Below are 23,778 nucleotides of genomic sequence, written 5' to 3'. Positions count from 1 at the left end.
TCACACCATACCACATTACGTCATACCATACCATACTATACTATACTATACCACACTGCCACATTAAATCCCACCACATCACACTACCACAAAATTCCATTCTATAGATAATCAATAAATATCAAGATAATTAGATCGATACATAGGTACATAGATAAATAGATATTTAGATGTTTAGATGTGTAGATGCATACAAATAAACAGAATAAAGTATTTTCAACTCGAGCGTAGCGAGGATCGGGGGCTTGGGGGCTGGCCCCCATATATATTATGTATCATAGAATTAGAATTAAAATTAGAATTAGAATTAGAATTAGAATTTATAAATCAAATTAATACTAGCCGTGGGAGGAAAAAGAATTTCCAGACTACAGACTCGTAGACTTTAGATTCGTCTTCCCCAACGGATCTAACCTTACTGCACGCTACACACTACACACTACACACTATAAACTACCTACACACAGATAAATAACAAATCAATCTCTATTAATCTCTATCAATCTCGTGAATGATCTACACACATATACATGCGTCACATCACAAGTAAAATAGTATAGTATTCATTCTCTATTGCAGACTTCATTTTATCATCTTTACTTGATATCAACGTCACATCATTTTTACATCATTATTACATCTCCATTACCATCACATTACCATACATTACCATCACATTACCATCACATCACCATCACATCAACCATCACATCAACCATCTCCTCTACTCATCTCATAGCAAAGGTAATATATTCTATGCAATGCAATACGTATATCTACAGCCATCCAATCCCATCCCATCTCAACCCTCATCACCACTCTTCCCGCTTCTATATTACAGCATCGCCATCTCTCTTATGAACCCGCTGTCTAGTATAGGAAAATCAAAAGCCAGCGCTGACGAATACACCCTGCTCAGAATATCATGACGCTGGCGACATTCATGCGTACTCTGATTATTAAGTATCCCCATGCTCATCCTCATACCATTTCGATCTATATCGACTACCAAAACCACAAGCAAAACTCCAATCCAATCCAATCCATTTGCTCCGTACCATGAAATTCATTCCTACCAAATACCAATCAAAATCTAGCTATCCTATGCATCATAAAGAATGACCTTTGCAAAAGCCAATTTCTCTCCTCAAAAGGTATTTCCGTATATCCTCAAACACCTAGCCGATTGTGAGGAAGAACAGCAAGAAAGCTCTTTTGAAATCAGTCCCCTCCATAAACGCTGAAAGACACGTGCCCATTCCCATCCTGAACACCGTTCATCAAAGTTTGCTCCCTTGCTCACCCCCAATAGATTATTCGTAATGACCGTACTAATAACTCCTTCATTATACAATGGAAATTTGCAAATCCCCTACGCTTTCCCAACCCAACCAACATGCAAGAAGAAATCAAAAATCTTCCCACCCTTTGCACCTTCCACTCTCGCAATTTCCTTGACCATTTTCCTCTTTAACTTTCCATCTCCCTTTAATGCCTCTTTCAGAATCGCTTCCTTGATCACCAGATATGGTTTTGGATTCAATCGAGTCTTTTCACAAAGATCAATTTCCCCAGGTGTCAAAAGATGAAAATCGGGAGTAGATGATGGGTTGAGAGGTAATGGTGTAATTGTTGAGAGAGGTTGGACTTGTATTGGTTCGCGTTTAATAATAGGGGATTGTTGCTTAATTCCATTTGTGAGAGAACCGTTACCATTCACCAAGTTTTCCTTGTCATCGTTTGGCTCAGATTTGAGGATAGAATCCGGCAATTCAGGAGCAACCAATGCAGCTGCACCACTTGGAGTTTCGACGACAGGAGGAGGTTTATTCTTTGTATTTGTGGCGTATCGTTCACGATCCATACTACCCATAGGTTGTGCCTTATGAATTCTCTGTTGCTTATCCTGTTCGTATTTCTCTCCGCTCTTGAGATCTCCAATCCTCATTTGTCTCCACTCTTGCAATTGAGAAACTGCTAGTCGTAAGTTTAACTCATCAATGAGACCTTTGGAGAATTCTTCATAATCATCATGATTCATCATTCTTGCGAAAGGTTTTGTACGAGTAAGGAGATCCCTTTCTTCCTTTGTACGCTTTTTATCAAGAGCAGTTGCTTTGCGATATTCCAGAAGGTTGTGTTCAAATATCACCTTTTTACGATCGGCTCGTTGGGTTAATCGCTGGTTGTATATGTTCATCACTGTCATTTTGAGCTCGAATTCCGGTTCCACCTTTCCTGTAGTGGGATTAACTCCATCACCAGGTTCAAATGACATTAACTGAACGGCCTCTTCTGCTTCATTTGCATATTCGGTCTCGAACTCCAGACGACCAGGCATGTAACCTTGAATATCGTGACATGATGGAACACTAGCCGTGGGCTTCTTTTTCGGTTGCGGTGGAGGTTGATTTTTAGCTGCCTCTTTTCTTTTCTCTATTCGCGCCTTCTTTCGAGCTTGGAATTCGTCTCGCGGCAACGCGTCCATCAACTCTGTATCATGTGGACTAGCTCGTTTTGGTAATGGAAATTTTGGACTGTCCAAGTAAACCTTCTTGTAATGATCTTGAACCTCTTCTTTGGTTCGGAACCCTCCAATATGATCTGCGATATCTGCCCAAGAACCCAAGCCATATATCTCACAACCTTCCAACAATAGTAGTTCTTCATCTGCCCCCCAATCTGGTTCATAAATTGGTACCGAGTTTTGTTCAATAACTCTAAATGGGTGGGTAGCAGGTTGATGTTGCGAGGAGGATTTGCCGTCGGAGAAACATTGTACGCATAGGTCATATTCATTGCAAGCAGAGTGGGCGCATCGAATCCGGACCTATAATTGGGGAGAGCGTTAGCTATTAGGACAATTACGCGGGGCGACAGATCGGGTGTTGCTCAAAGGTACATACGGTATTCGTGACATCTGCTGAACACATATCACAGACATATTTAACACCACCTTCACCCCCTCTCATTGCCGTCTTCTTGCGAATGATCCCCATTGTCAAGGTGGTTGTGAATGTTTACTTTGCGCCACGATTGACCAACAAATGGAGATGACAGGACTGAGGCTTGTTTCTGGATTAAATTGTACTGTGATTGAATGAGTGTGATGATTTCTTTGATGGAATTATTCCTCGAATTAATAAGAAGTATTAAAGTTGTTACGGTGTTGATGATTTTGTGAACGGTAGTTCGATCCATGCGATGAGGTTCCAAGAGTGGGTACATTACAGATGTGGCTCGACAAGGCTACGGTCGAGGATCAGTAATAGCCTAACCCAGATTAGAGCCACCAGCCACATAAATCAGTGAGGCTGAACATTTTGTTGTACTGCTGCTAGGTAGGGTTCTTGGGAGATGATGGAGGATCCCCTCTGGTGTATATTGAGGTTAATTTCATTTTGTTACTTGACCTATGTATGAGAAGAATGGGAAGATTTCTGTGCTCGATACACGATAACAGTTGATTTTATAATGCAGCATTTTCTACCGCATCAATGTTCAATATGTTCGTGTACGAGCTTGTGATGTATAAGTATACACAGCGCATGTAGGTGAAACTTAGCCCGTCAAACAACAGACGGCCGTCCTTATCGGATCTTGTTATCAAGACTTTTCGGAGTTTAGGTAAATGGCCGCGCCGCCCACGTTGTGAAAGAGACGCTGAGAACCTGCAAATGATAGTAAGTAGATGGATGGTACGTGCACGTGATTAAGGAGATGGTTATCAATTCATCAATTCATCAATTCATCATCAATTCATCATCCATCCATCCATCCATCCATCCATCCATCGTTGAAGCACAAAATTCGAGGAGAGATATGTTGGAGTCGCTCTCTGTCCTGAAGCCCTTGGGTAGATGATGATTTGTTCTACCCGAACCAAATCTCCAAGGAAGAGAAGAATTTCACACATATCTACTCCGTACTGGCTGGTACTTGCTACTAAGCCACTCCCTCATTTTATCGTGATTCTAAGCCCCCTCGAAGACATCCCTAGTAGAGAGTAGCAATGTTACATTGAAAATCGCCCCCTTACAAACGCTGCCCTCCCTAGCCAAACATAGAGAGAGAGTCTGAGAGACATCGATGGGATTTTTATATCTGTAGAGCCTTTCATCGTGACGAGGAGTGAGACATAAAAACATCAAAAGGAAAAAGGAAAAAGAGCAAAGTAGAAGAAGAAGGTTACAAATCCCGTGGCCTCATTCTTCCATATTGATTGATAGATTCATTCATTCATTCATTCAACCTCTCATTCTGCTCTGGACCATTGATTCTGTCACTCTTATTCCATTACAACCACATCGCCACGACTGCTCGTAGATTTCACTCGTTCCATATCATCTCACTCCCTTCTTACTCACTCGCCCGCTCTCTTCATTATCGCTTCGGTACATCTAATCGTATCAATCAATTACCAGTATTGGCCTTAACACCCAATCTATTTTGGCGGGGCAATCGCCTGTGAGCACTTGTTTGAAGCTAAATCCTGACCGCAACGCACTGAACGAACACTTTACTGTCAATCCCTCGAAGAAATCCCGATATCTACTTTACTCCTCATTCATTACCATCTACCACCTACCACCGACCACCTACCATCGACCATCTCTCAACATACAACATCAATTACAACCTCATTACCGAGAATCCTACAACTTATCCTTCTTCCTACGTCCCCCTCTCCTACCGATACAATTTTGTTCCCCATCCCCAAGATGTCGTCTTGGAATATCACCAAGAGTGAGTTAATTTCAATTACAATTCGTTACAGTTCAATCTTGAAACCACTCAGACCTACCTCCTTTAGCTAAATCTTATCCCTGGTTACCAACGCAATGTCACTTCGGAGAAGTCTATTGAGCTTTAAATCGTCTGATGCGAGCATGTGAAATGGACTTGTCACTAATTATCTCTATCCATTTTTAGAGCTCAAAGAGACGCATCTTGGTCCCCTAACGTCTACCTTTTCTCGAACCCCATCTTCACAAACTCTTAGGGAATCATCCAAAGATGAGAAATCTGGCACACCAAGTCCGGCACCATCTATCAACGATAATGGAATAGGTATGCGCACATCTCTAATCTGGTTCACGAAAAGTGTACTGACCTTGAAAGCTGCTTCCGAAGCCATAGCCACTCAACCACAATCCGCTCCTCGACCGGGTATTCTCATCGTTACTCTTCACGAAGGAAGTGGATTCTCTCTACCAGATCAGTATAAACAAGTCTTCAGCAATCATACACAGAATTCATTATCTGCGGGAAATGGCTTTGGAGTTGCAGGTTCAGTACGTTCCGGGGCTTCAAACCAAGTCGCTGGATCTTATTCGAATACGAGACCACAAACATCTGGAGGTGGAATTCAAGTTCCTACTAACCATGGACGTATCTCCTCCAAATACCTTCCATATGCCTTGTTAGATTTCGATAAGATGCAAGTTTTTGTCAATTCGGTTGCAGGATCCCCTGAAAACCCCTTGTGGGCTGGAGATAATACTCAATACAAGTTTGATGTTTCAAGAGTTACCGAATTAGCAGTTCATTTATATCTCCGAAACCCAAATGCGCCTCCGGGATCCGGTCGAAGTCAAGATATTTTCCTTGGTGTTACGCGCATCAACCCTCGATTCGAAGAAAAGCACAAATACGTCGAAGACCCCAAGTTGGGAAAAAAAGACAAGGAAAAGGCCGCTGCAGAATTTCAAAGAAGAGAGAGCACATTGGGACAGAGTGGACCGGAATGGTTAGACGTTCAATACGGTACTGGAAAGATTCGCATTGGCGTTGAATATGTTGAGAATAGAACAAGAGCATTGAAGATTGAAGATTTCGACCTATTGAAAGTGGTTGGAAAAGGAAGTTTTGGAAAGGTCATGCAAGTCAAGAAGAAAGATACCCAACGAATTTACGCCCTCAAGACCATTCGAAAAGCTCATATTATTTCACGATCAGAAGTCGCACACACGTTGGCAGAAAGATCGGTCCTTTCTCAAATCAACAATCCATTCATTGTTCCTCTCAAGTTTACTTTCCAATCGCCAGAAAAGTTATATTTCGTCTTGGCATTTGTCAACGGCGGTGAACTCTTCCATCATCTTCAGAAGGAATCTCGCTTCGACATCAATCGTTCAAGATTTTATACAGCCGAACTACTTTGCGCTTTAGAATGTTTACATGGTTTCAACGTCATCTATCGTGACTTGAAACCAGAGAACATTCTTTTGGATTACTCGGGTCACATTGCACTTTGTGATTTTGGCTTGTGTAAACTTGACATGAAGGATGAGGATCGCACCAATACCTTCTGTGGAACTCCCGAATACTTGGCACCAGAATTGTTGATGGGACAAGGTTACACTAAGACGGTTGATTGGTGGACCCTTGGTGTTTTGCTCTATGAGATGTTGACTGGTTTACCTCCTTTCTACGATGAGAATACCAATGAGATGTATCGCAAGATTTTGAGCGATCCATTGAACTTCCCTGGACCTGAAATTGTTCCACCTGCTGCTAAGGATCTTTTGCAGAAACTTCTCAACAGAAAACCAGATCTAAGATTGGGTGCAAATGGTGCATCGGAGATTAAGGCCCATCCTTTCTTCCACAGTATTGATTGGCGAAAGTTACTTCAAAGAAAGTATGAGCCTACATTCAAACCTAACGTGGTATGTATTTTATTTTATTAATTTCAAATATTCACATGCAATATACTAATCAAACATAGACGGATGCCCTTGATACCACCAACTTTGATGTAGAATTTACCTCCCAAGCACCAGCCGATTCATTGGTAGAGGGTGGACAGTTGTCATCCACCATGCAAGAACAATTTACTGGATGGTCTTACAACAGACCGGTTGCTGGATTGGGAGATGGAGGCGGAAGTATCAAAGATCCAAGTTTCGTAGGAAGTGTACAGGATAGATAGACGGACGAAGAACAGGGGAAAAAGGGAACTGGAATTCTGGAAATGACCAGTGGTATGATGATATGACTTCAACTTTACTCGGGCGTCTTTTCTCTCCAGATAGCAATTCGCATACAGATTGAGGGTTGGAGTGGTTTCTCTTCTTCACGAACGAATTCTAAGAATATTATCAGATAAGACGAGATGAGATGAGAAGTTATATGAAAATGGATATTCGTTGTTTTTGTATTCTTTTTTAGCTCTGAAATCTGAGCAATGAAAGTAGTATTGGGGAATCACACGAGAGTAGAGTAGAGCAAGTAGAGGCGTTACGAAAGCACTTTGTTATGGACCGGTGGGTATGTGAGTTTGATAGAAAGGAAGGAAGGAAGGAAGGAAGAGAGGGAGGGAGGGATTTGAACTTCTTTCACTTGGAAAATCGAAGTATTTGTTTCTTCGTCAACTGATTGGGATGTGATAATGTGATGTGCTTTTATGAATACTTCTCTGGGTCTATGTAGAGGTCGGTAACAAGATTAATAAGATGTTTGACTCGAGGCTGGTCCAGAATCCGATTTGAATAATAATGATCATGATAGTCGGCGAGTCGGGTTATGGAGGACAGGACAGGACAGGACAGGGGAGTAGTCAGTGGCTTATGTAATGTCAAGAGCCGATTAGGTGGATATGGATATGGATATGGAAGTATTTGTTCCGATCCGATCTTTCGGGTTTATTATTTTTTGAGTTTAAGGTTCTATGCTTTTTTGGGATTCACCGAGAGGGAGAGGGTCTGGACTGGATTGGACTAGACTGGAGTTGGGATTTCTTCTGTATAGATTGATTGAAAGAGGTAGATAGATTAGCCTGTGAAGATTGAGGGAGAGCATAAATCAACCAATCAATCAATCAATCAATCAATCAAAATGTACTCAGGTCTCTCACTCCGCTGCATTCAATTCTCACTTCTTATTTATCCCACCATTAGCGTGAGTGTCTCGGCTTGGCTATTGGGCGTAATTGAGTGGTTGGGTGAGTGGATTGGAATTAGGTATGGACGTCATCAGCCATTGGATTTTATTTGCTGTTGCTTGTTGTTGCTGTTCCGGGTACGTACTTAGTAGAGCTTGAATGAACCCCTCCTTTTTTCCCTCTTTTTTTTTGGATCTCATACAGATACGCTTACTTATATACAAACATACAAACATACTTACATACATACATACATACACACATACACATATCTAATATCTGTATACATTGAATCTATCAAGTAAAGAAAGGTATGTTGATATTTCTCTCACTCCTCTCTCACTCCTCTCACACACACACACACACACTCTCTCTCTCTCTCTCTCTCTCTCTCTCTCTCTCTCTCTCAACCTCTCTCAACCTCCCAAGAATTCAACCTGGATGAATGAATGATGAATGATTGAATGGTGTCACTGCTTGAACCCCACCCCACCCACCTACACAACATTCGACCGACCGAAGTTTCCAGAGTCAAGAGAGAGAGAGAGAGAGAGAGAGAGAGCATTTCGGTTGATATTATTCCTTCCGTCTACTCTGACTCTAAACTAAACACATATTTTTCCATCTCCATTTCTTCTTGATTATACAAACTATCTTAATAAGCTCTCAACTGACAAGATACAAAAGCCAATCTATTTGCAGACCTTTCGGAGATACTAGGAATACCTCTCTTGTCTTTTCGGAGAATTTATTGCTCAAGAGGGAATATAAAGGTATGCGTTTCTCTTTTCTCTTTTGCTGTTGGACTTGTCATTTTGTGATATATATCTACGAGAACTTTCTGAAGATTGTCAAATACCTATCATTCATCATTCATCATTCATCATTCATCATTCATCATTCATCATCATCATCATCTAATATTCTCACCATCATTCTAACTTTATTTCTCATAGTTCCCCCTAAACCTTATAATCAACAACCCAAATAAACTTCGACAATTATGCCTCAAGCAACTGAACTCAAAGCATGGAGTGCTCTCCAATCTCACCACGACAACGTTGGTCGTAACTTTGTCCTCAAGGAAGAATTCAAAAAGGACCCTCAACGATTCGAGAAATTTTCCAAAACCTTCAAGAACACTGCCGACAACTCGGAGATTCTCTTTGATTTCTCCAAGAATTTGATCAATGAAGATACAATCAAGGCATTAGTGGCTGTTGCAAAAGAAGCTGGGTTGGAGAAATTGCGCGATGAGATGTTTGCGGGCGAGAAGATCAACTTCACTGAAGATCGTGCTGTTCTTCACGTTGCATTGAGAAATGTTACCAGTGATCCAATCAACGTGGATGGAAAGGATGTTATGCCAGGTGTTAACAAGGAGTTGAAGCACATGGAAGAATTCTCGGAACAAATTAGAAGTGGAGAGTGGAAGGGTTACACTGGAAAGCCTTTGACTACCATTGTCAACATTGGTATTGGTGGTTCTGATCTGTAAGTTTGGCGGCATACCCGGTGAGATCATAGCTAATTCGATTTCAGTGGTCCAGTTATGGTTACTGAAGCTCTCAAGTACTATGGTGCTAGAGAGCAAACCCTTCACTTCGTTTCCAACATTGATGGTACACACATGGCTGAGGCATTGAGAGATTCTGATCCAGAAACCACTCTTTTCTTGGTCGCTTCCAAGACTTTCACTACTGCAGAGACTGTCACCAATGCCAACTCTGCAAAGGAATGGTTCTTGAAGAAGACTGATGGAAAGGGTGATATCGCTAAACACTTTGTTGCTCTTTCTACCAACGAGGCTGAGGTTACCAAGTTTGGTATTGACGCTAAGAACATGTTTGGTTTCGAAAGCTGGGTAGGAGGTAGATACAGTGTTTGGAGTGCAATTGGTTTGAGCGTTGCGATTCACATCGGATTCAAGAATTTCCATGAATTGTTATCTGGAGCACATGCTATGGATATGCACTTCAAGAACACTCCACTCGAGGAGAACATTCCAGTTATTGCTGGGCTTTTGAGTGTTTGGTATTCTGATTTCTTTGGTGCTCAAACTCATTTGGTTTCTCCGTAAGTTTTTATCTATCTAAGCTCCTTTTGCATATGGCTAATTGAGACACACAGCTTCGATCAATACCTCCACAGATTCCCAGCTTACCTTCAACAACTTTCTATGGAATCTAACGGTAAGGCTGTCTCTCGTGATGGAAAGATTGTCAAGTACACAACTGGTCCAATCCTTTTCGGTGAACCAGCTACAAATGCTCAACATTCTTTCTTCCAACTTGTGCACCAAGGTACTAAGTTGATCCCAACCGACTTCATCATGGCCGCTGAATCACACAACCCAATCGATAACAACAAGCACCAAAAGATGTTGGCATCAAACTTCTTCGCTCAAGCCGAAGCTCTCATGATTGGAAAAGGAGAAGATGAACTCAAGGCTGAGAACACCCCAGCTGAATTATACAAGCACAAGACCTTCTTGGGCAACAGACCAACTACATCAATTCTCGCTCAAAAGATTACCCCAGGTACTCTTGGTGCTTTGATTGTTTACTACGAACATCTTACATTTACTGAGGGAGCTGTCTGGAACATTAACAGTTTCGATCAATGGGGTGTTGAGTTGGGTAAGAGCTTGGCTAAGAAGATTCAAGCCGAGTTGGATGTCAGTGGAAATGTTGGAGAGCATGATAGCAGCACTGGAGGATTGATTGCTGCTTTCAAGAAGAAGTCTAACATCTAAATGAGAGTTGGGGGTGATGGGGAAAAACTATGGGATAATCAGGATGTGGTAATCGTGAAATAAGGACGGACAGGCAAAGGATTTTCTCGACATAGTAAAATGGGGGGGAGTAAAAAATAGGATGAGGAGATGAATTTGCATCTGGATATTTGAATGAATATGGATGAATGAATGAATGATGGTTGATTAGTTAAAGATATGATACGGTTATGAAATGAATGAATATAAATATCAAATCATTTTTGAAGTATCAAGTTTCCCAGTGACTTTGGTAATGAATGAATGAGTGTGAATGAGTGTGAATGAGTGAATGAATATCCTCCTCATCCCATCTTCGAAAAATGTGGATTGAATCTTAAGGATGACAGCGGCCGCTAGCGTAAACTTTATTTCACCTCCTGCATGACCACCCATGCCTAATAGGTAATGGAGGATGCGGAATAACTGGAGAGCTCAACTTTTTGATGATGCAAAGTGTTCAGTTCCGTTTATCTCGATCCGTTTGGTTTCGCACATCGCACTTGTCATTGTGGTTGGGATTGGGATTGTGATTGTGATTGCTTGCTGAATTGAAGAGTTGGGGAAGATAATTAATTGATTGAAGGAAGGAAGGAAGGAAGGAAGAGAGAGGTTTGGGTTTGGGACGGGGATTGAGATTGGGATTGAGATTGAAAAAGGAGATTGAGAAGAGAGGGATTGGAAGGCGCGACGAGCTACGAGTATTGAGAACGGCAAAGAGAACGGGGACGAATAGGAGTAACGAGCTACGAGAACGGGAACTATCTAGGGTTTGGTATTGAAGGGAAACAATAATAAATATGCGCGTGGTTAATTGGTTGGCGATTGGGATGGGGGTTTGGGGAGGAGGCGTGTTTGCGCTAGAGACTGAGAGGGGAGATAAAGGGTTAGAGGGGGTGGGGGAGAGGGATGAAGAGAGGTTGCCTTTGCCGAGTTATCATTTTGGGGCGGGGATTGAGGTCGAGTGTATGGAGAGGGATGTGTAAGTTTTTTTCTTTTGGATGCTTTGGGTTTCTGCGAGTTGGGGAGAGGGAGGGAAATGAGTAGGTTTATGCGAAGAGGGTTGAGAATTTGAGTGGTAAAGGAAAGGGAAGTCTTCGGCACACATACACTTGCAACGATACGAACGCACGCGATTCGCAGAATATTATAATCGAATGGATGTCGGGGAAATTGGAAGGGACAAAGGAGAAAGAGACTAGTATCTATGATCGACATTCGAGCGCAGCGAGCTTGGGGGTTTGGGGGCTTGCCCCATAAAGAGATATGGGGAATATAGAAAAGAGGAAGAGTAGATGAGACATTTGGAGAGTGGAGAGTGGAGAGGAAGATGCTTATGAATGTCTGAGCATGAGGATGCGACTGCGAACTGTGCGCGAATACGAATTGTGTGTGTGCCGAAGACTATGGTCGAAATCGAGAATGGATCATGAGCAGATTCAAATATAGGAGTCTCAAGAGCTTTTTGAGGCATTATGCAGGAAGAGAAAGCAAAATAGTGAGGATGAGAATGTAAGAAATAAAAGCTAACTTTTCCATCAGCGACACAGGAGAACATGTTCAACTAGAAGACAATTCTTTAAAATACATACCATTTCCGATATGTAATGAAACGGGAAGACCATTGGAATTAAAATATGGAGTGGAAGAAGGTTTGTTTTATTTCTCAGTTCCTCTTATTAGAAAGTGGATTTAATATTGACCATTTCTTCAAACATAGAACTCAACTGCACAATTCCTTTAATAACAGATCCTTTCTTTCATCTTCTCGAATTTTATATTCATTCCGATGCACCTCTCTCCTGTCGGATTCCTTCTCGACCCGCACCTACTGTTCACCACATGAACAGCTATCCAAATTATAAACAAGAATACATTCCTCTCACCTTTGCTCTCTCAGGAACATTACAACTCTCTCACCTTCACATCTCCACTCACTTAAACGTTCTTCTCCATAGCGTCCCAAAACATCATCTTCAAAAACACGATTCGGGTGTAATTGATAGTGGAGTAGCTTATAGTACTAGTCCTTTAAGTCACATTACTGGTCCAGCAGCTCTTACTAAAAAACTTATTATCGGAGATGAATTACCTCTTAAATTAAGTATTCGTTGGTTTCCAACCCCATTACTCCCGAGGGAAAATGGAAAGGTAGAGTGGAATGGGCTAGGGGGTCATGTAAATTGGATGACGATTGGATATGTCATTGTGGCGTTTGGAGCAGGAGCTACGGTTATGGGGGCTTGGATGGTAGGGTGGGAGGTTCCGAGGAGAATGAGGGGGTGGAGTGGGAGATTGGCGAGGGTGGGGGGATTGGGGGGCGCGAATAGTAAGGGATTGGGAGGAGCGACGCCGTTGGGGTATGGGGTTAAGGGAGGTGGGGGTGGAGGAGCGGTGGGGAATGGATGGGGGTTTGTGGGGGTGGGAGTGGGAGGGGGGATGGGAAGAGAGATTAGGGAGTAGGGATTAGGGACTTGGAGAGGAGAGAGGGGTTGATGGGATTGGGTAGAGTTTTTTTGTTGTATTTGTTGTTGTTGCTGTGATGAGGCTTCGGATTCAGTTGAATGGAGTTGGTGGTGGTATCTGCTACGTTGCATTGTAATGCGTATTTTCTAGCTGAATGGATGGATAGATAGATACGCGACGTTGATGCTATACAATCCATCACATCACATCACATTATACCACATCACATCACATTCTCATTTCTTCAAGAGTTGATGATGAAAACATGCAGATTACAGTACAGAATTCAAAGCGGGAATACATAATTTGATTTTCTGAATCGAGGGAATGAGTATTTAGTTTTGGTTATGCCTATGCGCATGAGTATTTGTTGTACTGTGACATTTTCACTTATCATGATTGTATTTTCGAGTTTGAATATTGGGGGGGTGTTTTTTTTGTATCTGTTTTTCTTTTTTTGTTAGATTGTTTTATGTTAGATTGTATAGCAAATTACTCTCACATCCCTCAAATATTATTTAGTTATTCTTATGCTCTTTGATTGGAAAAGGTTTTATTTGTATACCTTTTAGATGCTGTGATAGAATCTCTGATAGAATTTGATCTAAAGTGGCTTGATTCTATTTGTTTAGGATAGATTCTATAGGGAAAGGGGGTATGGATTCTATAGGGAAAGGGTAGATTCTATGGTGAGAGGCTAGATCTTGTAATAGGAGGATAGATTCTATAAATATATTACTACTTTTCCTTTCAGTTTTTGGGCGGTTATAGGCTAGAATCCAAGGGGCATGAGAGTACAACAAGTGTGATTTCTAGGGCACGAGAGTAATTACATAATGTTTGAGAGGCGTGAGAGTAATTTGTCGTATGCTATACTATATCAAAATATCAAGTCATACTTAAACATAATGGGGGCAAGCCCCCAAACCCCCCTAGCTCGCTACGCTCGAGGGACTTGAGGGATTTGATTTGATTCGATTCGATTTGGGCTGGGTTGTGCGGGGTTGGATTCTCTCAAATTGATTGAGAAAGAAAGATTATGCGATGCATGTATAGTTAAATAGTATGATGGTTTGATAGGTTAATGAGTTAAATTATTTTTGGGGGTGGAATTTGAGAAAAGAGGTGATGAGTTAACTGAGGGTTAGTTTGGCTTGGCTTGGCTTTGATGCGACGGTGGGTATAGAAAGTAGAAGTTGGGATGGAGAATTGGATGGGTGTGTATGGGATGGAATAGGATAGGAGAGTATGGCTGTGAAGGGGGTGGGATGGGATGGGAATGGGTTGTGTGGTGTATATTGTAGAAATTTCGCTTGGATGGGATGGAGTGTGGAGTGTGGAAGGGAATATGTATATGATGATTTTATGAGTTGGCGTGATTTCGAGGGAATGGAAATGATAGATAGAAGGTAAAGAGGATATGATTAGGATGTGGATAATATTTAGGTTAATATTAGGAAGAGCTGATCTGAAATAAGGAGGGAGGGTGTGATTATGGTAGGCAATACTGTAGTTGGTATATGGTAGTAATACTGTGGCTGATATTATAGTTAAAATATGTATCATAGTGTATATTATATTCAATGATATGTATAGCTATATACATTTCTGAAAAGGGTAATAATAGAAATATATCTCAGAAATTCGATATGCACTACTAAAGTGGGGCGTATCCAAAATACGGAAAATACTAATGACAACACTGACATTGGTAGGTGGGAGATAGTAGAGTTGATGATGATAGGAGAAGAAAGAGGGAGGAGAAGGAGAAGGGAGAACAAGAATAATAGTAAGAAGGAAGTAAGATTATCTATCCATCTCCTATGTTTCATATATTGTTGACTAATCGACTAATAACTGATATCTAACTCAGTATAGTGAGGTGGGATTATATTCTATTAGAATGAAGTAGATTAGTAATCGATCTTGATACTTCTTCCCTTCTCAAGTATTAGCTATTAGTAGTAAATATAAAGATTAAGTTTCGAGATCGAATATAAAAAGAACGCTTTAAGAAGGAGAAGGGAGGTGATAGTACAACTCATAAAAGAACCTCAGATCCAGAGGTACGGGTAACAAGATTCTTTGTTACCTAGGGAGATATTAGGTTAGATACTGCTTTAGTAAAGGGGGACTATGATGATAGTGTGGCTTGGAGGTATTTCTTGAAAGGGGGAGAGATGGACGAAAAGGGATTGGGGATGTTTGGAGGATTTGGAGTGAGCATGGATGGATGGATGGGTTTGGGCTTGATTGGGTGATTGAGTGGTGCGGTGATGTGGTGGTGTGGCGGTTTGGCGATGTTGAAACTTCTACTCAGAGTAGTGTATATATGATTGTAGGGTTCTATAATTTGAGGAATTCTGAAGTGTAAAGGTGTTGTGTAGGAATGGTGATGAGGATTAGAGGAGAGAAGGCAGAGGTTGCGAGGGGTTATCAGGAGTCGTGGGCAGTGTATATGTTTAGATATCTGAAGGGCTGAAATTAGAAAGTCGGGAGGAGGTGCGGGAGACGGCTTGGAATGATAGAGGATTGGGATTTGGGATTGGACGGATGGTGGGATAGAATGGAATGGGTTGAGTTCCGACTCCTCATGATGACCTTGACACGCGTATTGAACTCATACAATGGATATCGATGACGATCAATATGTTATGATCATACGATTTGATCTGATGCACGTCTGTGTATGTGAGTATATTTTTATATTCAGAATTCTAGAATACTATGTAATCTAACCTGAGATAAACTGATTCAACCTAACCTGGCTAATGGTGGTTAATCCTAGACTAAAAAACTTCATAACCAACTTGCTTTGAAAAACTTTTCTTTGGGTATCATGTGCTTTTCTTTGTGAAATGGGAAATGAAGCTATTTTTGTTGAATGACTGGAAAGCTGGCTGGCTGCAAGATTGATGATTGAAACCCTGAGAAGAAAAGATGTTTAGATGTTCTTCTTTCCTTTCTTTGCGGCGGTGGAAACGGAAACGATACGCCAAAGACGGATGAACATATCGATGGCCATTACGGTTGCTGTTTAGAGTTAGTTTTCTATTCTATTATTATTCGTTGAAGGGAAGGATGGGGGTTGGATTCTCGTCTATGTAATATTTATAGAAGAAGAGAATACTTACACAACAAAATATAAGGACCATAAAGTTTAGTCAAATCAATCTTCTGATAACGTGGAATGGGCCAGTAAACGTATTCATGCATACAGACGAGGGTGGTGAGGAAAGTTTCGAGGGCGTAGGGGAGAAGGATTAGAGGGATGCGGGGGGAATCTAGAGAGAGAGGGGTTAGTGAATGTTATGAGTTGAGAATTTTGGAAGGGTGGGGGAAGAGAGGAGAGGAGATGGGAGGGAGAAGGTGGAAAGAATGGATAGGAAAGGGAAGGAAATGAAGGGTAAATCATGTAGATGTGTTGGTATGTATGTGGAGGATAGGAAATAAGAGGAAAGCTGGACATTCGAATGCCTACTAGGTAATCATTGGATATTTCAAGCAGCAGAAAGAATTGACCTAGTTACTAAGATCACGCAAAGATATCTTTGTTACACACTTATGTAAATAGACATCATATCACATAGTAGCAGACAGGCCTGTCTCAAGCCTTCTCAACTTTCTCCTTCCCTTCTCTCTTTTCCTACCCTCCCACCAAACCCATCCATCACAACCACCCAACTCTCATCACACACAAAAATAGAAAACATACCTCTCAACAATCCTCCAATAGCCCAAAAACTAACAGGTAAATGAATCAAACATTCCAACCAAACAAATAGATTGAAATAAATGGGTGGTGAAACGAAGAACAAATCGTGGTAATTGGCGATGTGGTAGTTTTTGATGGCGGTCAAGAATGATGGGGTGAGAGAGGCGGGGTAGAGAGATTGGAGATCCATTACTAGAGAAGACGGGAGGTTAGCTGGAGGGTTTGAAAATGGGGGGTCTGAGTGGGAGGGGGGAGTGGAGGAGAGGAGGAAAGAAGAGGGGTGGAAGGGGGTGATGAGAAGACTCTTCTATATCCCAATACTGCTTTAAGAATTGAGAAAGGAAGAATAGACTGAAAAGCTATCTTCAAATCACAACCCTTAGAAATTACTTTTCAGAGAAGAAAAAGAACCATAACTTACAGAACAAAACCGGGATATGCAAGCAGAAATAGACCAAATAGAGAAGATCCAATTTGCGGTCAAGAATTGAAGATGCCATTTTGAATCAGGTTACCGTGTAGAGTTTTTGATAGAATAGATATGCAATTATGCTGATGTGTAGTATTTCTTCAAAGAGAGTCTAGATTCCAACCTATTGTGTTGTTCTTTTGGGAGTTTAAGGGATTGAGAATTTGATATTCGACTCCGTTGAGTGTTGAAATATCTCGGGAATTAAGAAAATCATCACGCGAGATACGGTATAGTCACGTGATTAGATTAGATGTGGAAACGAGGGTCATTACAGTGAGAGATTGGATTTTGGTGAGATTTGTGTGGAACAACTTCTTTTCTTCCATTTCTCTAGAGATGAGTGAATAGTTTCAATTGAATGTCAATTATTATAGTCAATGAATCCATCTCGATTCATTTCTCTATCATACAGGATCTATATGAGGTATCTAGAAATGGATCACTCATCATTCCGCCTCGCCATTCTCTTGAACTTCATTCACTCTGGCCTCATGCGCGAAAGATGGGAAATGGACAAGGCTCGGAGTCCGTAGAATTCTTACAATGTTTCCGTGACATCTATGTTTTATCGTCCGGAGGGTTTTTTGATATGAGGGACACTGTGGTTCTGGTTACTAGTCCACCAAGACTCATTAATCCAGTCCCTAACATGCAAAGTCACAGACCCAATTATCTTCGCCTCTTCCGCAATGTTATCCACCTTCTTTATTCTTGCCATATGTGAAGAGCGGCGTGTCAAAAACGGGGGTCTTCCCAGTGAGAGTTATGGTTTCGGGTAAAGAAGACTTGATTTCGATTGGGCCCTTCGCTTCTGCTTGAATCATCTTTGTTTCAATCACGTTGCAATCTTTTTCATAGAGTGTGAGATCTTGGGCATTGCCATGGTGCCGGATTTGAGGCCGGGTGAGCCTGCCGACCATCTCATGTACAAGGTACATTTATTGTGACCGAGGCAGTGAGCATCTTCTTTTATGCCATTTGCAATGGATATGAGGAGGGCGAGGATGGCGAAACAGGTTGTGGTGAAGAATTGCATAATTGTCGTGTCAGGAATCGGATTTGGAATGAATTAATCTATGAAAATGGTCAATAACTCCATCTTCATTCTTGTATTTCTACTTACTGAGGGCTGTTTCTTTAGAATGGAGTGTTTAGTGACACTCGAGATCTACGAATGCCTTTTCTGCTTGTGGAACTGGTGAAGTATTGAGATGTACGATCTTTGTGGTAGTAAGATTTTGACTCGGTCGAGTTGGATATCGATCAGCTTTTGTTCGAGAGGCGGATCAAGTATGACTAGATAATTGCAACGGATGTGACGAATTTTCTTATTCGAAATGCAGTGATTCGTCGAAGAATGATTCCGAATGATTGACAGGAGATGATCCCTTGTTCTGACTCAATGGCAGTTCCGTGGGCACCGCTCTAGAGTTGAGGATCAAAACTAGCTCTATCGAATCGTAAAGGCACAGGATCTTATCATCATTGGGTGTTCATTTCTAGTATTGTTCTTATTACATATATCATATTTGATTTGGAACAAAACATCTCAAGACAGTCTTGCAACAGTTCTCAATTCATCGCCAATCGATATTGATATGGAGAATCTAAAGCATGGTATGAATATCTCTGGTCAGCACTGATGACTGTACTTGATTATCATGAGTAACTACTATCAATTACTCATCACAAGTATCATAGAATCAAATCTACAATCAAAGACACTTATCAATAATCGTTCGGTTAGGAAAATGCATCGATAACAAAAAGGGCTCCGATTCCCCAGCTTGACCATTTCAAAACGTAGAATAAAGACAAAACATCTCAAACATTCCAACTTCTCAAACAACATCACAACCAACTCTCGAAACACTTTAAAGAAAAAACTTTCCGTAAGTAAAGCTCTTCAAACAATATACTTTAGTGACTGACGATATGCATAGATCTCCTCAAATCAATAGACATTCAAATCAAACACCCCAACCATGTATCTTCTTGCAACTACATTTCTTACCTCCTCCCTTTTCACCTCTCTTGTAGCAAGCGGAACACTTCAACAACTTGAGCCGCGAGCTAAAGCTGATAAATGCACGCCTCCAGTGAACTGCTGGAGCTTGTACATGCGCTGGGACATGGATCCCAAAGCCAATCTGGAAGATTTCGCGCTGGTTCTAATGAGGCAGCCCAAAGAGCTTGAAATCGTTGACAAAGACTGCAATATCGTCAAAACTTCCATGGAGCAGCCGGACCCGAAAGGGCCAATTACCGTTAAGATGGAGGGGAAAAACCCCAGTGATTTGGTCATTACTGGGGCCGATGGCTATGGTAGACCCGAGTTTACATATAATAATGGACAATACGGTAAAGAGCATTGCGGATGGAAAACGGGACCTGATTGGGCTTCATATATTTGTTTATTTCTCTTTGACGACTGACCGGGGATCGGCTGAATTTTTCTCAGTGTCTCAACATCCCCAAGAGATGCTTTGAGAGCGGTATATGACTGGTGGTAATAGGGAATGGTTATAGACATGCTGGGTATTGTATCTGCTGGACAGATATAATAATACATACGTGATTTTTAAGAACATCAAAAATCGCGGATCAGAAATGGTGACTGTTTTTCATGTAGTGACTGTTCATTGATCAAATGGAGTGATTTAAGCTGATGAGCATGAATGAGAAATGACTCCCCTCTCTAACAATCGAGTCATTTAGTGAATTATGAGTGTGGTGAAGTTCTAAATGCAGTCATGTTGGTGACTCGAGCCCTTTGATACACTATGCATGACACTTGACTTGAAAGTTTCAATATAGGTCTGAACCTATCATCCTCGAAACCTTCGCAAAACACCAACACTATTGTGCCACAAAGTCTTTGGCAGATTACAGAAGTTTATGTATCGAAGCGTAAAAAATCGCGACACAAAGGCAACTTTCAGATTCACATCATCATGCATTCCCTCATCATCACTCTTTTCGCCATCCTCCCCTTCTTTTGCCAAGTCAATAGCGTACGACCTCCAGACACAAGTCCCCTCTGCAACAGTAACGGATGCACCTGCAGCCTAGCAATGATGTGGCAGAACACCTCGAAACTACTTCCATATCCCCCAGTTCGCGCCAGAGTGTTCAACAAAAATTGCACTTTCCTTTCAAAACCCAACATCACACAAGATAGCATGGGGAAATATCCCATTAATCTCACATCGCCAAAGTTACTCTTGAACCTTTCGATATTCGGAGAAGATGCAAACAAGTATCCGGAGTTCACTTATGGAGAGAATATTGAGGGTGGTGAGCATTGCGGGTTTCAGACTATGAAATACGACGGAGCTTATTACAATGTATATAGTTGTACCTTTGCGTGCGAGGGACCGAAAGCGGAATGGTGGATTGCTCCATCTGGTGCAAATCGCACTGAGATTACATGATTGGAGTGACAGCAATAGGAAATATATATTAGGTATAGGTGAACAGCTTTGTGATGGATGAGATGGACGGCAGCAGAGAGTGGAACTGCCCAGGAAATGTAAGAATCGACAATATAATAATGAATTGAAACCGAGCAAAATGATTTTCCTGTCGAGTATTAAAATAAAAAAACGAGAAATAGAAGTTTTTGATTGCAATCACACTAAATAAGAAACAATTTCTAGCTTCCTCAAAACAACTCATACAATTTTACACGAACAGTCATACACATTTCTTATGACTGGTAGCCTTTACAATGACTCAAGCTTTTTGCAACACTTGTGTACACGAAACTTAATGACCAAAAGGATCACTACTGAGCATAATCACCAGAAACTGTCAATATCACTGTATGAGCTCATCATAGATATCTTTGGTATTTCTTTCTATCAACTACTTTGCGAAACCCCTTTTCAGAATTTAACAATCAACTGAATTCGAACGACATACTTTTTACAAGCAAATCCACACTTATCGACACTAACTATCGAAACAAAGTTCAAATCAACAAATATGAAGTACCTCGCTGTCGCATTTATGGTAGCCATCTCAGCATTAGTCTCTTATGCCGAACCACTTCCCGATCTTCTAAAAATAGCCGGTTCCCACGCCGGTTACAAGCCAGCACCAACAAATACACCAACACCACAACTCTGCGCCCAAAAACAACTAGCTTTCGGTGACAAGACCTGCACCTACGTCTATCAGTTTAGCAGTGACGACAACGGTGACAATGCCAGTGCCAGATCCTTCATCATCGACACTAACTGTGTTGTACTACAAACGGGCGAAGCTCCAACCCAAGAGTCCACTTCAAATTGGAGCTATCAGTTTAGAACATGCAATATTGTCAAACTGAACGAGGTGGTTAAGGAAAAGTGGGAACCTACAAATGAAGAGTATCTCATGCCTCTTTATCAGAGTGATGGGCAAATGTCAAAAGACGGCCAACGTGGTCCATCAGAGAATGGCCGCGGCGATAAGAGAGAGGCATGTACTTTGAAGTATAACGATCTCCCGGATAATGGAGCAAGATATGCATGGATTTGTCCATTTGAATGCCCCTGTTGAATCCTAACTGTGATGGATTAAGGGGAGATTCCATGGAGTTACTGGGAGAACATGTTTGTCAGATCTAGGGCTTGTACAAAGCGTGCAAGAGATATAATGGAAATTCAGATCGTTGCTTTAAAACACTGTGCCACCTGTGCTAGCCAACCTCGATTCTTGAAAATAGAATTCACACATAACTTCTTTGCGTAGGATTGAGCATAACTGATTGTTCTACCTTGTAGTTTCTGTTTCTTTGACCTGTGTGACGGCCTTTGAGGCATTCCTGATTTCTTTTTGTTATGACTGGGATAAAAATAATCATTAACATTTCTTCATCAATTACTTCCTTTATGAAGTAAGTCTTTGTGTAGTAAGAACAACAGTAAAAACTTTTCATATAAGAATCAGTAAGATCCGCGTGTATAAGTTTGGATTTCTTTCTTCATACAAAACAAAAGAACAATTCTCAAACGCTCAAATCAAAAATCAAAGAAAGAATTCAAACAAACAATAGCTATGAAGCTTTCAACATTCCTCCCAATTTTGGCGGGAACGCTTGCCGTCGCCCTTCCAACAGAGGTTCTCACGAAGCGCGACAACAAATTTTGTGTTACTCGAGGCCCAGGTACATGTACCTTCGGGTGGCAAGAATACACAAATTTCAATGGAGACTTTTCGTCCGAGGCCAGAATCTACGATCACAAATGCATCCAAAAGGGAGGTCTTATAAGCCCTAATATTGACCAATTTGTGACAGTTACATCTGCCAACCCTCCCATGACCGTGTCGATCAACGGATGGGCTCAGCCCCCGCAACTAGTTACCCAAGCAATCCCAAAGTTTAATTATAAAGGTAAGACTTGGGGTGGAAAAGACGGATGTGCCTGCGGGACAGGAGAAGGAACCAATTTCTGGGGATGTAGATGTGCGTTCGATTGCCCTTAGATTGGCATCGGGTGAAGAAGTATTACATGCAGATGCCACTTGGAAATTCGATATTCAACAAGAGGAGGGAATATAATTAGAACAATTCTGTTCCGTAAACAAAACAAAACAAAATGAATACTCTTATCTGTCACAGAAACCCCCGCATCACGTGTAATACGTGTAAGTTGCTCATGACTTCGTAGAATTAAGCAAGATCGAATTGTACTCCATGTTATGTAATTATATATCTATATAATATGCTATTTTCATATTTGCAGATTCAGAAAATTTCTTGAGTTTAGTCACAAGTAATATGCTGATATACATATCATTATAAAGGAAATAAACATTTGATTCCTTATTCTAATTCAAGCAATTTGTAAATTGGCTGTTTCAAATTTCAATTTATTCGCTTTAAAAAAAAAGATCCGTGAATCATCCGCTAATGCTATTATCCGCCCCACGGGTACTCGTTGTGCAGCCTAGGACAAATGCACGGAACAGGCGCTTTTAGGACCTATCGAAAAGGAGGTTTGTTGGAAGTATGAGAATCCGTATATCCTCATGACGAGTCGACCAGAGGCTATCGAAGATGCTTACAAACCTTCAGTACCAGACAAGATTGCATTCGAAGCACGATTGTAACCGTAGATATTCAGTGGCACATTCGTCAATGACTTCAACATGACCGAAAGCTGAAATGGCCTCGGGAGATCCAAGAAGAAATAGACGGGACGCTACTGATAGGGGCGCACGTCATGTATGAAATTCTCATTGTTCCTTATGCTTTGATAACATTAGACATTAAAGCCTGATTTGAGTTTTCGAGGAGTTGTGTGTCAATTAGATGCGCTAAGGCGGTGCGGTTGTATAAAAGGGCTCCGGAAAGTGTTGAAAACGCTGCCAGAAACATTGGATGGTATATACAATCAAATATAAGGAGCTTATAAGATATAGACGTAACAAGATTGGACAAAAAGTGGGATACCAAGATGAAATGATAGGTATCCCCG

General features: G+C 41.3%; 7 protein-coding genes across 7 annotated transcripts; 5 read left to right on the top strand and 2 right to left on the bottom strand.

Moving 5' to 3' along the window:
- Positions 1 to 1,372: 1,372 nt before the first annotated feature.
- Bfra_012101 (putative transcriptional adaptor-like protein) lies at positions 1,373 to 2,999 on the bottom strand (the record flags this gene model as incomplete). Its single annotated transcript, XM_037342422.1, has 2 exons — positions 1,373 to 2,830; positions 2,907 to 2,999. 2 exons carry the CDS (start codon positions 2,997 to 2,999, stop codon positions 1,373 to 1,375), a joined length of 1,551 nt encoding a protein of 516 aa, XP_037187719.1.
- Positions 3,000 to 4,721: 1,722 nt separating this feature from the next.
- On the top strand, positions 4,722 to 6,934 carry Bfra_012100 (putative serine threonine-protein kinase gad8 protein; the record flags this gene model as incomplete). Its single annotated transcript, XM_037342421.1, has 4 exons — positions 4,722 to 4,746; positions 4,933 to 5,070; positions 5,122 to 6,671; positions 6,731 to 6,934. 4 exons carry the CDS (start codon positions 4,722 to 4,724, stop codon positions 6,932 to 6,934), a joined length of 1,917 nt encoding a protein of 638 aa, XP_037187718.1.
- Positions 6,935 to 8,888: 1,954 nt separating this feature from the next.
- Positions 8,889 to 10,640, top strand: Bfra_012099 (putative glucose-6-phosphate isomerase protein; the record flags this gene model as incomplete). The annotated part of the gene is made up of 3 exons (XM_037342420.1): positions 8,889 to 9,379; positions 9,428 to 9,961; positions 10,016 to 10,640. The coding sequence occupies 3 exons, from the start codon at positions 8,889 to 8,891 to the stop codon at positions 10,638 to 10,640; spliced, it is 1,650 nt and encodes a 549-aa protein (XP_037187717.1).
- Positions 10,641 to 11,458: 818 nt separating this feature from the next.
- Bfra_012098 (uncharacterized protein) lies at positions 11,459 to 13,121 on the top strand (the record flags this gene model as incomplete). The annotated part of the gene is made up of 3 exons (XM_037342419.1): positions 11,459 to 11,640; positions 12,201 to 12,310; positions 12,379 to 13,121. The coding sequence occupies 3 exons, from the start codon at positions 11,459 to 11,461 to the stop codon at positions 13,119 to 13,121; spliced, it is 1,035 nt and encodes a 344-aa protein (XP_037187716.1).
- Positions 13,122 to 16,068: 2,947 nt separating this feature from the next.
- On the bottom strand, positions 16,069 to 17,339 carry Bfra_012097 (putative sigma intracellular receptor; the record flags this gene model as incomplete). The annotated part of the gene is made up of 4 exons (XM_037342418.1): positions 16,069 to 16,157; positions 16,259 to 16,408; positions 16,840 to 17,031; positions 17,261 to 17,339. The coding sequence occupies 4 exons, from the start codon at positions 17,337 to 17,339 to the stop codon at positions 16,069 to 16,071; spliced, it is 510 nt and encodes a 169-aa protein (XP_037187715.1).
- Positions 17,340 to 19,296: 1,957 nt separating this feature from the next.
- Positions 19,297 to 19,746, top strand: Bfra_012096 (uncharacterized protein; the record flags this gene model as incomplete). Its single annotated transcript, XM_037342417.1, has 1 exon — positions 19,297 to 19,746. The coding sequence occupies one exon, from the start codon at positions 19,297 to 19,299 to the stop codon at positions 19,744 to 19,746; it is 450 nt and encodes a 149-aa protein (XP_037187714.1).
- A 1,552-nt stretch (positions 19,747 to 21,298) lies between these two features.
- On the top strand, positions 21,299 to 22,859 carry Bfra_012095 (uncharacterized protein; the record flags this gene model as incomplete). Its single annotated transcript, XM_037342416.1, is given in 3 exon segments — positions 21,299 to 21,833; positions 22,353 to 22,677; positions 22,697 to 22,859. The coding sequence occupies 3 exon segments, from the start codon at positions 21,299 to 21,301 to the stop codon at positions 22,857 to 22,859; spliced, it is 1,023 nt and encodes a 340-aa protein (XP_037187713.1).
- Between the last annotated feature and the right edge of the window lie 919 nt (positions 22,860 to 23,778).

The sequence above is a fragment of the Botrytis fragariae genome (assembly GCF_013461495.1).
Source record: "Botrytis fragariae strain BVB16 chromosome Unknown tig00000260, whole genome shotgun sequence".
Taxonomy (NCBI): Eukaryota; Fungi; Ascomycota; class Leotiomycetes; order Helotiales; family Sclerotiniaceae; genus Botrytis; species Botrytis fragariae.
The sequence above is the reverse complement of the archived record's forward strand: the minus strand, read 5'-3'. Positions and strand labels throughout refer to the sequence as shown.